At 44.8% G+C, this 15,538-nt stretch overlaps 1 protein-coding gene across 1 annotated transcript; it reads left to right on the top strand.

Annotated features, from left to right (window-relative positions):
- The first annotated feature begins 7,742 nt into the window (after positions 1-7,742).
- LOC117041514 (ovomucoid-like) lies at positions 7,743-11,809 on the top strand. The gene is made up of 4 exons (XM_033140389.1): positions 7,743-7,900; positions 8,573-8,607; positions 10,767-10,876; positions 11,575-11,809. Exons 1-4 carry the CDS (start codon positions 7,846-7,848, stop codon positions 11,636-11,638), a joined length of 264 nt encoding a protein of 87 aa, XP_032996280.1. The 5' UTR covers positions 7,743-7,845; the 3' UTR covers positions 11,639-11,809.
- Positions 11,810-15,538: the final 3,729 nt, after the last annotated feature.

Below are 15,538 nucleotides of genomic sequence, written 5' to 3'. Positions count from 1 at the left end.
ACTGGGGGCGGGGTGTGCCGCCCGCAGGGGCGTGGCACACGTTCTGGGGGCCGGGCATGCACCCTGCAGGGGGCGCCCAATGCGGTTGGGGGGCATCAGCGATGGAACCCCATGGGGATCGCACCAATGAGGGCGGTGCGCTCCCATCGCACCCCCTTCCTCTGCCCCTGCCCCTATGTTGTTTAACATCTACATGAAACCGCTGGATGGGGTTATCCGGAGGTTCGGAGTACATTATCAGCAGTATGCTGATGACACTCAGCTCTATTTCTCCTTTACATCTCCAGGTGAGGCAGTGGAATTGCTGGACTATTGTCTTGCCTCAGTAATGGACTGGATGAGAGCCAACAAACTGAAGCTCAATGCAGATAAGACTGAGGCACTGTTATTGGGATGGCTGGGAGGTCACCTGCTCTTGATAGGGTTACACTTCCTCTGAAGGAGCAGGTTCATAGCTTAGAGGTACTCCTGGATCCTTTGCTGTTGCTCAGCTGGCCTCAGTGGCCCGGAGTGCCTTCCATCAGCTTTGGCTGGTGGCCCAGCTACACCCCCTTCTGGACAGGGATGGCCTAACTACTGTTGTCTATGCTCTGGTAACCTCAAGGTTATATTACTGCAATGCATTATACAGGGTGAGTCCTTTAAAAGAGGCCCCGTGGATACAGAGTACACATGTTCCACGGGGACTCTTTTAAAAGACTCACCCTGTACATAGGGCTGCCTCTGAAGACAGTTCAGAAACTTCAGCTAGCGGCCAGGTTGCTCACTGGAGCAAGATGGTTTGAGCATATTACACTGATCCTGGTCCAACTGCACTGGCTACCAATTAGTTTCCAGGCCCAATTTAAAGCGCTGGTTTTGACCTATAAAGTCTTAAATACCTCAGGACCACCTCTTTCCATATGAACCTACCTGGACCCTGAGATCATCTTCTGAGGCCCTTCTTTGTGTGCCTCTGCTCTTGTACCCCAGCTGAGGAACTCCTTCCCACTGAAGATACTGGTGTTCTCCATTTTTATCTGTTTTTAGGCATCAAGTTAAAACTTATTTCTCCCTTACAGTGTTGGCTGCTTTAAGAATTTATTTATTCTGCTGGTAGATTGCTGTTATCTTTGTTGGGTTTCTGGCTTTTATTTGATACCATTGTCTTGCATTTTAATGAACTGTTTGCGTAGCACCTTGAAAGCATTTGAGCTGAACAGCAGGCTATATAAATACCATAAATCTAACTTTGATGTAATGAGAAGTTTGGCTTGAAGCCCTCACTTCAAACCTTTCTAACACTGTAAGCTGCAACTAGTGGAATTCCCTCTTCTACATAACCATTTTTTATTATGGAAGCCCTAATTTAAAAAAAGGTTGCTGTGGATAATTTAACTATGCTATGATGATGAAACCTTGGCAGGTGCACAGTATGAGAAATTTCAAGCTGAACTCAGCCCCAAACTATATTTACTTTGAGGAATACACCCGCGGTATCTAGGATACGGCTTGGTTCAGCTTGAAGTTTCTTGTGCCTTGCAAATGGATAGATAAATGCAAAACTACCACCATGCAAAAGATAAAAATAAATGCGGCAACATATGTGCAGGCAATAAGTACCGGTACTCCAATATGTAAATAGACAAAAAGATCAAGCCTAAGATTCCCAATAGGCTTGAAGGAAAAAGCTCAAGAACCTAAACTTCCCCCTTTTAAAAGCTTCTAAGGAAGACAACTGTTTAAAATGCACAAGGTAAAGGAGATTTGGTTAGCAGCAGAGAACAAGCCCTAAGGATGTGGCTTATTCATTTATTCAGAGCCTGATCAGGCTTTTCACCTTTAGAAGCCACTCCAGCTCCACCAGCTCTTTCTTTATTTTATTTTATTTTTTTATTTTTTATTTTTTTGCAAATATATTTTTATTTTTCATCATTAAACAAGATACAAATGTATATATCAAATAAAGTTTTACAATATTACCCAAACTCCGCCGAGTTTTTTGACTTCCTTCCCTCCCTTTTCTGGCTTTCTAATTTTCCATCATTCCCACGCTTTCTCTTCTTTTTCTTTTCTTTTTCACATGTTTTGTTATCTTAATATTGTCATTACTAACTATACATTTTGTCCTGCTACAAGAATTCCATCATAACCTGTAAGTGCTTACACCTCTTTACAATCTCTTATATATTCCAAAAATTTACCCCATTCCAATTGAAACCTTTGATCTTTTTGTTCTCTTATTTTCCCAGTTAATTTTGCCAATTCTGAATATTCCAATAATTTTCTTCTCCAATCATTTAATGTTGGTACCTCTTTTGATTTCCACTTTTGCGCCAATAATGTTCTTGCTGCTGTGGTGGCATATAAGAAGAATCTTTGGTCTTTCTTTTCAATCTCTTCCCCCACTAAACCGATCAGGAAAGCCTCCTGTTTTTTTTTTTGGAAATGTATATTTAAAGATTTTCTTCAATTCATTATAGATTGCTTCCCAATAAGGTTTAATTTTGTCACATGTCCACCACATATGGTAAAACTCGCCATCTTTCCTCTCACATTTCCAGCATTTCTTATCATATTTTTTATACATTTTCGCTAATCTTACTGGCGTTAGGTACCATCGATACATCATTTTCATGATGTTCTCCTTTAGAAGTGTACAAGCTGTAAATTTCATATGTTTCTTCCATAAGTTTTCCCACATTTCTAGTTGGATATTGTGTCCGACGTCTATCGCCCATTTTACCATTACCTCTTTAATTTCCTCATCTTTTGTATGCCATTCTAATAAATAATCATACATCTTAGATAATAATTTTTCTTTACCTTCTAAAATTTCTACTTGAAATTTTGATTTCTTATTATCAAAGTTACACTTTCTTTTATCTTCATTGAATAGATTATATATCTGGTGATATTGGATCCATCCTGTCAATTTTTCCGCCACCTGATCATATGCTTTAATTTTCCAACCTTTCTCTGATTCAATTAACAATTCCTCATATGTTACCCAATTTTCTTCTTCCGTATTAATTTTCTTTATTGTTAATATCTCTGTGGGTGAAAGCCATCTAGGCGTCCTTCTCTCAACCATATCTTTATATCTAAGCCACACTTCGTACAGAGGTTTCCTGAATACATGTGCCAAGAATTCCCTATGCACTTTCACTTTGTCCTGCCAAAGGTAGGAGTGCCAACCGTACCTATTGTTAAAACCCTCCAGGTCTAGCATCTCCTTATCCTTCAGCACCATCCACTCTTTTAACCAAATCATACATGATGCCTCGTAATAAATCTTTAGAGGTAAAGGAGATTTGGTTAGCAGCAGAGAACAAGCCCTAAGGATGTGGCTTATTAATTTATTCAGAGCCTGATCAGGGTTTTCACCTTTAGAAGCCACTCCAGCTCCACCAGCTCTTTCTTTATTATGCACTGGGAAATTCTCCTTCGAAACAGCTACATATCCAATCTAATGAGATCCTTATATATGCAGCAGTTTTGTACAATATTCAATACCCTTCAACAGGAGCACAATGCTACCATTTCCCTCCTGCCTTGTGCCCTCTCTCTCTCTCTCTCTCTCTCTAAAGGTAAAGGGACCCCTGACTGTTAGGTCCAGTCGCGGACGACTCTGGGGTTGCAGCGCTCATCTCGCTCTATAGGCTGAGGGAGCCGGCGTGTGTCTGCAGACAGTTTTTATGGGTCATGTGGCCAGCATGACTAAGCCGCTTCTGGTGAACCAGAGCAGCATACGGAAACGCCATTTACCTTTCTGCCGGAGCGGTACCTATTTATCTACTTGCACTTTGATGGGCTTTTGAACTGCTAGGTGGGCAGGAGCTGGGACTGAGCAACGGGAGCTCACCCCGTCATGGGGATTCGAACCACCAACCTTCTGATCGGCAAGCCCTAGGCTCTGTGGTTTAAACCACAGCACCACCCTCTCTGTCCCTCCCCCCCTCTCTCTATATATATATCCCACATACAATAGTCTAACAAGATAAACAGTTCCTTGCTCACCCATTGTAGCACGTGTGCCAGCTTTACAAAGCCATTGGAGAGAAGCGAAAGCTGTAACAGTAATTGAGGTTCACAGAAGTTTGCTTTGCCTGAACTGATTCTGCAATAAATATTGCAGGGGGGCCATCTAGTGGTTATTACTGGTAGCATATGGTACTATATCTGTGGCAGTCTATGCGGTGTCAGAGGAGAGGTAGTAAATCTGGTGGGGAACATGCCATGCTCCTTCTGAGATAGTTTGTCCACCTTTGGTCACCGTCCTGCACTCAGCTCTCACTTGCGGCTCCTGGAAGCTGTCAGCATATGACTGTGGCCACACACTTTGACTGACTTACTAAACCAGGTGAGAGTAGCTGATGGGTCTCAAATCCTCATTGTGTTCAAAACTTCCCTTGCATGTGAAGACAGGCTCTGACAGATTGAGCGGATGGGACCCATAGGATATGTGTGTGGCCTCAGTTTCTGTGCACATCTTCCAATGCAGTTCATGATACATGACAACTGCTTCCGTGTGCGTCTTGCCCCTGTCTTGCCCTAGTTTCCACCAGAGACTGCTTCCAGAATTATTGCACATAACCTCTTCAGTACTCTTAAGTTGCACTCAAATGATGAGAGAAAATCATGTGCTTAAATCGAGGTGCAGCTTCAGAGCCCCGCTCAGCAGGAAGTTCTTTGAAGAGGTCCTGCTGTCGAAGCCTAAGTGACATCTAAGGGCTATTGTCAAGAGAGGTTAATACAAAACCTTGTACCTTTTCTGGTGCTCCTTTGAAGAAGGGGGGGGGGGAATGCAACTATAAACGGTAACTTGAACTGCTCCCCCTCCTGTACTATTGATTTTCTTTTTAATAACAATAATCTGTGGCATTCTGTGCTGGGTTTCATTACGTTAATGTTTGCCATGTGAAACATTAGCTTGCTGTAATTCAGTTACTAACAGTAACTTCCCCAAACAATGTATGAGTTAGTGCATCTCAAGCATAACACGTCCCATAACAATTTTTCCTCCTCGTGGGGTAAGCATTTGATGATACCAAAGAAGGGAAGAGATAAGTAACTCACATTCCATTGTCATTATATGCTCAAACAGGTGCGATACCATCGTTAATATTACCAAAAAGTTTTCAGTACTTAGCTTGATGATAATTCCAGCTCAGGGTGCAGCAGCAATCAAGTAGACACTTGCAATTCTAGGGTTTATTAGGAAAGGGACTGAAAATAAAATGGCCAGCATCAAATTGCCTTTGACTGGACTTATGTCCCCCTGAAACCAATGAGAACACTGAGCAGTGACTTAAGTTCTATTCACGTAAATGGGAACTAAGTCCAACCAACTTTGATCAGTGGTTCCCAACCTTTTTTTGGCCATGTCCCACCTAAGCATCTCTAAAAACCTGATTCACACACACACACACACACACACACACACACACACACACACGGTGACATATAATTCTTATTATTCAAAACGTGAACTATTCACATGGAGGAAGCTTAAAAGGCCATTAGGTAAAGGCCTACTGAGGGCATCTTTGACCAAGCGCCCCCCTCCCTCCCTGCACACAAAAACACCTGGATCTGGCACTGATTTCGGCCACATCTGAAGAATACATTTAAAGCAGCAATGTACCATTTTCACAGTCATGGCTTCCCCCAAACAATCCAGGGAACTGTAGTTTGTTCAGATTGCTGAGAGTTGTTCATCTCACAGAGTCACATTTTCCTGCTGGAGCTGCGTGGGGCAGGTTAACCTGGGAGGGACAGGATATAACAAAAATTATCCATGGTGTGGAGAAAGCGAATTGATTTCCCCCTCCCATCTCATAAAAGTCAGGTGACTCTGGGATGCAACAATAGCAGTAGACCAGGGATGGGGGGAACCTTCTGGGTGCTGCATGCCAGGGGTGGGTCAGGCTGGAGCCAGATTGGGGGGGGGCACAATGTAGCTGCCCCAAAACCAGAGAATTCTATACCAATTCCAGTGCTTTTTTTCCCCTTTTTAAAAATATATTTAGGGGGTACTCAAGAAAACCATCATTTTATAGTCCAAATAGGGAAAGATAAATACAGTAAATGGACAAAAGTACAAAGATTCGCAAAATGTTTAGGGGTATGCGTACCTGTTAAAGGAGAAATCTGAGGGCTCCCTTGGACAAAAAAAGGACACCAGCCAGGAATGCCAGAGCAAAACAGCAGCCAGTAGGCTTGGTCTTTATTGAAGACTGTCGCGACAGGGCTCCCACCCGCCACAAGATGAAGCAAGATGGAAGGCCCCGAACAGGAAGAGACCCCAACTTTTACTAGTTACTAATCCCCCAAGTTACACCCCCAAACTACATCATTACTAAATCATGGATACATCAGAACTACATCACAAACTGGGAGGGCTAGAGGAGGTAACCTGAGTGTACTGACACCTGTGTCATCCCTCCTTGTACCCCTCCCAGGCACACATTTCTGCAAGACAAAATAGTGTTCAAGACTTCCTGCCCTGGCCAGGTAGGGCTAATGACCGTCCTTTGTCTTAGCCCAGGCCAAATCCATTTTCAAGTGGTGGGTCCTTTCTGAAAGAAATGTCCCATAGTCTGGCAGCTTTGGGTGGGTACGTCCCCCTGGCAAGACTCCGCTGTGGACGTGCTGGTAAGCTTGGGGGATTATGGCTGCCTTGTGAGCACACCAGGCCTCCCACTACGGTAGTCCTCCTAATATGGTGAAGAACAAAAGTGGAACGGCCCCGATCTGATATATGGTTGAATTTATAGGAATTTATAACAGAAACACTATAGAGGAAGAAATATTTTCACTCGTGTGTGTGTGTGTGTGTGTGTGTGTGCCGTGCCTGTGGAACTGGGTGGTTCGGGAAAATTCCTGTAACATACCCCTGCGTAACCCCCCCCCCCGCCCCCCCGCCCCCGGAAAAAAGCACTGTCCAATTCTATACCAGAAGATTCTATGATTCCAATTCCCTTCCAGCACCTGCATTTCTACCAAGTACAGCAATGTGATATCTTGGGTCACAAACACTTCAGGTTACAGACTCCGCTAACCCAGAAGTAGTACCTTGGGTTAAGAATTTTACCTCAGAATGAGAAAAGAAATCGCGCAGTGGCGGCAGCGGGAGGCCCCATTAGCTAAAGTGGTACCTCAGGTTAAGAACAGTTTCGGGTTAAGAACGGAACTCCGGAACGAATTAAGTTCTTAAGCAGAGGTACCACTGTATTGCCATCTGCACAGGACTGTTATTTCGATGGGGTTTTGAGGCTGAAGTGTTGAAGAGGCTCCCTCCCCACAACTTTCTGTTTCATTGTTACGTTTCTATGGAACTGCAATCCAAATGCCTGGCTCACTCTTCAGTTTAATGAGACCGCAGGCTGAAGCAACAGCAAAACAGTTTGTGCTTGCCAACATTGAAAGGAGAATAATGAGGAGGTGGGGAAGGGCTCTGTTTGCTTTTGGAGAGAATTGGCATTGGTCTTATCTCTTATCTGGGGCTTTATAAGGAAGGTTGCCAGAAATACAACTAAGAATTTTATTGAGCATTCTTTTTATTGACTGCTTTTATGCATGCAATCCTTATATGTAATTTATCAGCCAGCCCTTTTATGCTATTCTTTGTTGTGGCATATAGCCAAGGCAACGAGATCATTTACTTGCTCTCTGATAACAAGCTAGTTGCCCCTTCACAGATAAGGAACTTTTGAATTTGCTCCACCTCCCCACAGCAGTATCAAATTTCCACATGTAGATATTGTTTGGAAAGTGGATATAGGGAGACCTCATATTCGATCTTTCCTCTGCCAGTGGAATCTGAGAAAAGTCTGCTTGGAGGTGCTAGATCCAAGACTCACCATGAAGACATTGGGTTTTTTGTTTCTCATTCTGACACTCTTTTTCCTGTACTCAGGTGAGTCACCTATCATACTGCCAAGGTACCTTTTGGAGAGACTTTCCTCTTGAAATTTGTGTCGCATTATACACTCACATCTCAGAAAAGGACACACGTCAATTCCATGATTCCATGAGTTGGATGTAAGAGCCACAGGGAATGCAGATGCTTAACATGTAGAATTTACTCTGCCACATGGAGAGGCTCAATGACAGCACAGCAAATTCCTGGTGGTACCTGGCACCATTACCTGGTACTCTCCATGCCAATCCACATGCTGAATAGCTTGCAAACATTAATGACCCCAGGAGCCACCACACACACATTTTTGATGGCCTCTACAGGGCTACCATAACACATGTAAGCAGAACTTGTGTGCAGTTCTAAGCATCAACAAGAGAAAGTTCAACAGGATTGTGTTGCAAACCGATGGGATTTGAACAAATTTATGGAGGGGGGGGAGCTTTCATTTATGTTGTCAGCCACATAAGGAATCTTAATTTATTTGTTCATTCGCACTTCAACTATTAATCAGTTATGTTATTTGGCATATTCCATATCAAAATGGTAAAGGAAAGGTAAGAGAAAATGCACCTCATTTTTCAGAGGTGAATAAAATGTCCCCCAATGGACTGCTATTCAACAGGTGGCTTTGCTTTACAGCTTTTTAAATTGTTATTTTTGTTCTAGATACTGTCGTTGAAGCAAGAAGATCCCAACTACAGGTAAGAGCCAGCTATTTCTTCTGATTACACAATTAATATCGTGTAGCTGTAGGTGAGAATTAAAGCACATAATAGTAAGTAAAGAACAATGAAAACAAAGTTTAGGATGAAACTAATTCGTGCAGTGCAGTGCTGTTGAATCTGAGAGGCTTACAGGGGGCAAATGTAAAGTTGTGGTCCTGTCTTGTCGGCACATTCATTTCCATGAAGGAAATGTGCTCCTGAACAGAACAGGGGGGAAATAATTGGCTGAGAAGTGGGGATGAAATGCATTAAGTAAGAATTGTGACTCAAAAGCGGTTGGAGCAACTCTACTATTAGCAAAGGTTTACAATATATGGAACTTTTTAGTTTGGAGAAATGGTGAGAAAGAGGGGACATGACAGAGGTGTATCAAATAATGCAGGGTGTGGGAGAAGTGAATAGATAAATGTTTTCCCTCCATAACACTAGAACTTGGGGCATACAGTGAAGCTGAATTTTTGAAGATTCGGGAGAGACGAAAGAAAGGGCTTCTTCAGTGGTTGAACTATAGAACTGAATCCAACAAACGATTGTTATAGCCACCAGCATAGGTGGTTTTAAAAGAGCATTAAATAAAAACCATGAAGGATAAAGCTCCCAATGGCTACTAGCTATAATAGCTATGCACTCCAAGGTGGGACAGGAGGAGGCAGCTGTCCACCCCCTAAATCAAGTAAATAAATCTAACTAACCAACCAATCACGTCACAGATAGCTCGTTCTTCCTTCACTGACGTAGGTAAAGGGTAAAGGACCCCTGGACGGTTAAGTCCCGTCAAAGGTGACTATGGGGTTGTGGCGCTCATCTCGCTTTCAGGCTGAGGGAGCCGGCGTTTGTCCACAGACAGCTTTCCGGGTCATGCGGCCAGTATGACTAAACCACTTTTGGTGCAACGTAGCACCATGACGGAAACCAGAGCGCATGGAAACGCCGTTTACTTTCCCACCACAGCAGAAACTATTTATCTACTTGCACTGGCATGCTTTTAAACTGCTAGGTTGACAGGAACTGGGACAGAGAAAAGGCAGCTAACCCCGACACGGGGATTCGAACTGCCGACCTTCTGATCGGCAAGTCCAAGAGGTTCATAAAGCCTGCCGCCACTAACATAAATCCTGGCTATGCCCATGAGGCACTACTGCATAGTATAGGGTGTAAGTAGCGTTGCCATATTTCAAGAAGTAAAAATCTGGACAAAAAAGTTGGGGAAACTGGTTGAACTTCCCGAAGAAAGTTGTTGAGCTTTTTTAGGAAAAGGGGTAGGACGCATCGTGCTGCTTCTGGTGTAGTTTGTCCACCTTTGGGGTCCCCACCCTGCACCCAGTTCTGTGAAACCTGCCCCCTGAGGTGGCCACCTTGCCTTGACTCGTGGGTGAGCTGGTCCGCATGAGAGATGCTCCTTCAGGCATACAGGACCGAGGCAGGGGCGGAGCAAGGTGGGTACGTTGGGTGCGATCCACCCCGGGTGCCACCCTGGACACTTGGCGCCCCCCCCCCCCACAATGCCCAAGACGAGCCCTGCCGCCCACAAAACTGCTCGGTGCGCACTTTCCTTTTTCTGACTGGGGCGGAGGCGAGGGGCAGGCCAGGGAGCAGTGCCACAGCAAACCCCACAAGTTGCGGAGCGAGGCAGCCTCGCTCTGCAGCTTGCTCACAAACCTGCTCAGCACCGAAGCAACACCCTTCGGCATGCATGCTTCAGAGTGACACCCCGCCCCCACAGGGTGCCCCCAGGTTTGCCGCTCCAGGTGGCCAAGTGGCTTCATTCGCCACTGGACCGAGGCAGTTTAGGGCTTTAAAGGTCAGCACCAACACTTTGACTTGTGCTCTTTAGTTTTGACATTAAAAATTACATTGAGTTGGCTTTGCAAGTAAGCCTGAGAACATTCCTCACTTTCTGAAAACGCCGGAGGACTACTTTACTATAAGTTTATCTGCACCTGAAATTCTCCTTCTCTCTTGGCAGAATGGTAAGGCACAGCATAACAATACTTGGTGAATGACCATGGGTATTCACTCACTGTATATTTATGTATGTGCTTATATTTATAACGCTCAAAGAAGTCGTTGTGTAGCTTAATGCTAAGTGGGCAAGGAAGCTTGAAAAGGTGCTATTGCTCTCTCGCTCTCTGCAGGTTGATTGCCAAGGCTATCCGAGAAACTTCTGCACCCTGGAGTTACAACGAATGTGCGGTTCTGATGGCCAAACGTACAGCAATAAGTGCTTCTTCTGCAATGCATTTGTGTGAGTACAGACTTCCCATTATGAACAATCTGAACAGGATGAGAAGGATTTGTAGCCTATTTAAGAGAAATGCTGCCTTATAAAGGGCTGGATCCAATGTTTGTGCAAGTTTTCTGCTTGTGTTGTGGATCTTCCCCTCTCTCCTCTCTCTCCCACTCTGGCATGAGGAACCCCACATCTGTTGTGGGGGTTCCTCCAACCCTCTAAACCAAATTTGGAGCAGGAGGGAGGGCACAAGGAGAGGAAAGGGAAGTTGCATGGCACAAGTGGAAGTCCTTGCCTGAACAAAACAACCGCCAGATGCAATCCAAATAATTTTGTAACGTGAAACTTGGAGAATCAAGCAATTTCATCCAGTGTTGTTGCCAACAGGAAATGTAACTTTGGACAGTATCCAACTAAACAGTTAGGCTAGCACAAACACTTGGGGCTGCACAATGGAACTTCTCATTCCCTTCTCCCACCAGAACATATTTAGGAGTTGTGCATGGTGTAGCAAGAGAGGATAAGGTGAAGTTTCATTGCACAGTTCCAAAATGCTTATACTAGTAGACCTGTCCAGTTGGAGGCCACCCTATGGTTGCCAGTTTCAAGTGACCTCTCTTTTTCAGTTGGTCCTGCTCACTGGTACATTTCTTCTCTTTAATAATTTTGCATCTTGTGGACCCTCACTCTCTGCTTTGTCTTTCTCTCACCAGCAAAAGTCGTGGAAGGCTCTCCCTGATTAGATATGGACCGTGCTATGGAGCTATGAATGTCTAAAGAACATCCACTAAAGAATGTCACCCTCAGTTCATGCCTTGCTCACCTTTTAGCATCACCACAAACAAAGCCACCCATTGTTTCCTCCTTGCATTTTCTGCTTTAGTAGCTGAAGAAAACATTGCATCATCTTGATTGGATTTATCAATAAATAAGCTAAGCAGCATTATCTATCTCAGAGTCTTCTTTCCCATTCTTACACCTCGTATACATTTGGGATCTGTGAAGAGAGAAAAAGTAGATGTGGACATACCCACTAAGAGTGGAGCTACACAAACAGTAATATCATGAGTTACAGTTCATGCTTGACACTGTGGGTGGTGGGTTGCTACAAAATACACCTGCCTATACATAGGAAACCAGCATATCAGGCAGGGGGAAGTCTAAATTTGAATCCTTCTGTCTGATGTTCTACATTTCTAATTTCTCCACCCCGCAGGGAAGCATTCAGTGATGTGATTCATGCACCAGCAACTTGATGTGGTGTAGTCCAGCAAGAGCCACATCATTTAATTCTGCTGGCCACATACTGTAGCTTGTTCTTAACATCTCCTTTGAAAGACCTCATGGCTTTGCAACTGAACTTTTAACACAAAGTTTTGCAATGTCTGTGTGCTGGCCCCAAGGGCTTGTCCGTGAAGCGAGGTCCAAGTCCAGTCCTGGGTCTAGGGGTCCAAAGGAGGTCAGTCCGGCGGGGAGCGAGGCAGGGAGCAGGTCGAGGTCCAAGGCAGGTTCAGGCACAAGGTTGCAGGTTGAGCACACGCTTGCAACTAAGTTGCTCACGCAACTTGGGCTGGGTCTGGCTGGCTTTTATCTGGCCCTATGCTTAGGGCGGCCCCGATCCTCCGGAGACTCGCCTCTCCTCCGGGCCTGGAGGCGAGCACTCCTCCTGTAGGCACTTAACTCCCTTCGCCTCTCTGCCCTGAGCCTTTGTAGCTCAGGAGAGGCTGGTGGGTTACTGGACCCAGGGGCTGCCTCAGCTTCCTCTGAAGAGGCTGGGAGTGGAGCACCTGCAGGCAATGGGTCCTCCCTCCCATCAGGAGCCAGAGCAGACTCTGCTGATGCCTGCACCTGGGGATCCAGCACAGGTGGGGATCCTTCAGGCTCAAGCCCTGGCCCCGGCTCAGCTGGTTCTGGAGGCGGGGAATCCTGTGCAGGCTGGGATCCCTCAGGTTCCGCATCAGAGTCTGACTCCCAGGCCATCACAGTCTGTTTCTGGCCTGGTGGTTGTTGTTCAGTCATTCAGTCGTGTCTGACTCCTCCTGACCCCATGGACCAGAGCATGCCAGGCACGCCTGTCTTTCACTGCTTCCCACAGTTTGGTCAGACTCATGTTGGTAGCCTTGAGAACACCGTCCAACCATCTCATCTTCTGTCGTCCCCTTCTCCTTGTGCCCTCAATCTTTCCCAGCATCAGGGTCTTTTCCGGACCTGGTAGGCTAGATGGTTATCTGTCCCCATTTCCATGGGTCATCTTTGACAGGTAGATGGGACAACCCACCTGGCAATCACCTGACATCATGATTTTCAGATCATGGAGGATGAGTTCATACTCGCTTTCTGCACAGATCAGCTGAGCAATTGAGTTCCCCATGGACACTTTCAGAGTGTCCCTATTTAGGAGTCGGTGGCCTACTAGCAAATTCAGGTTCCCTTCCCATAACAGAGCCTGGCTTCTAAGGAGTTGTCCCTATTTGCTGAGGTGAGATTATATACCATTGTGTTGCTCAGTTGTTATCCCACTCCTCCCAGTGCATTTCCCTGTCATTTTCCTTATCGCAGAAAGTCCTATTTTTGAGGTCCCCTGAAGGAAAGGGATACCTGTGGGGGGGAGGAGATATAGCCAGGCCATGGCTGGATGGAAGGGACACTGCAAAACATTGGGTGAATTCATGATTTATTGCAGCTGTAACAATGTAAGTTCCCTCCCTCAGTCTGACTGGGCAGTCCTGGGGGCAAGGGTGAAGGAGGGGCAGGAGTCAATGGGAAGAATGTTGTCTCATGCATATATCACATTTGAGCTTGAGTGACAGGGGTGTCCCATGTGGAAACTGGAGGTGAAAGCACTGAACCTTAAAATATCCACATGGCAATTAATTTATGGTGGAACAGTGCCGGTTGGTATATTCAGATTTTGGATAGTCTGGTTCCCTCCAAAAATCTTGCTTAGGTCAATGTGACAGGTACATAACTTTTGCTAGCACAAAATAAAAACAATAACAAAAATGTTGTTAGCAGCAGCAGCAGCATTCTCATTTCCACTTTCAATGTTGAAAAGATTTGAAAATATGGAAAAGATTTAATAAGAACCGAAAGCAGTTTGTTTTGTGGGCCTTGTTCACATTCGTAGCGTTCTTGCTGACATCATGTTTCTCATTTATTCTATGAAATATCCCCAGAAATGGAAGGCACTTTGTGAAATGGATGGAGCCTACATCCCATGTATTACAATGCAAAGCGTGTCATTATATATGACCTCTGACCAATGTGTCCCTGTTCTCATAACAAGGAGGCATGGAGGTTATTTTACAGAAATTACAGGTCAGCGAAAATAGATGGTTTCTTCTTCGATGGCTGGGAAGAGAAGATATGGAAACTATGCATCAGCACTGCTATTTTGTGGCAACGTAGAACTAATCAGGCATGGATTAATCATTTTACATTTAGGAATATATCTATACCAGATCAATATATAGTATATCATGCTGGCCACTATTTCAGGTTTTGATTACTTTCCTCATCACAATTGCTTTCGGCAGGCACTGGGAGAATGATATTGGAACAGACATCTACACAGTTGGGTGTAGGGGTCAGCCAAGTACACTTGCCCCAGACCTCCGAGGGGCAGCTTGGGGGCACAGGCAGGGGCCTGCTGGACATAGACTGCCATGCCAAGAATGCCTTGTGCCTCCAAACCGACATTTCTCTTGCATTGTGCTTCATCATCTCTTCTCCTCTCCTGAGGGCTTCATAATGACACACAGCAAAATTATTTTGAGTTTTACAATGTACCCTGATTGGGTCAGATTTGATGGGATTTTTATCATAAAAGGCTTGGTCCTAGGTTTCTTCTGAGCATCACAGCATCTCCCCAAATGTTTTAAGAGGCATTTGGTCCGGCAGTAATAATTACATTTCAGAGAGGACAGGGGAGGACATTTCCCCCCTCTCATCCCTTGAAACCAGCTGGGTTTCAAAATATATATCTGTGTGCATGTGTGTGTTATATATACACATGCTGTACATACATACACATGATGACATTTAAATCAACCTGTAGCGCCCTTCTTCCATCTTTTCCAGTTTGGGAACATGTCACTCATGAAGTGCTTGTTACGCATCAAACTGAATGACTGGATGTCTATTGTTCTCTTCTAAGATCATTGTTTTCATTCAAAGTACTTAAAAAGAAGCATCAAAGACACACCCTTTTCCACACCTAACAACAGAAAGGTTAGATTTTCACTCAAAAGTAAGCAAAGCCATTTTGGGTGCTGAGATCTTATGCAATTTCGTGTTGATTCCCCCGCCCCCCGGGTGCTTTGTCCAGGGCCATGATCTTGGTGTCTTGGTGGACCACAAACTTAACATGAATCAACAGTGTGATGCAGCAGCAAAGAAAGCTAACACTATTCTAGTATGCATCAACAGAATTAGTGTGTCCAGATCAAGGGAAGTAATAGTATCACTCTATTCTGCCTTAGTCAGACCACACTTGGAATACTGTGTCCAATTCTGGACACCACAATTTAAGAAGGATGTTGACAAGCTGGAACGTGTACAGAGGAGGGCAACCAAGACGATCAAGGGTCTGGAAACTAAGCCTTATGAGGAGCGCTTGAAGGAGCTGGGTATGTTTAGCCTAGAAAAGGGTGGACTGAGAGATATTGATAGCCCTCT

This window comes from Lacerta agilis, chromosome 2, assembly GCF_009819535.1.
Source record: "Lacerta agilis isolate rLacAgi1 chromosome 2, rLacAgi1.pri, whole genome shotgun sequence".
Taxonomy (NCBI): Eukaryota; Metazoa; Chordata; class Lepidosauria; order Squamata; family Lacertidae; genus Lacerta; species Lacerta agilis.
This window is presented reverse-complemented; position numbering and strand designations above follow the sequence as displayed.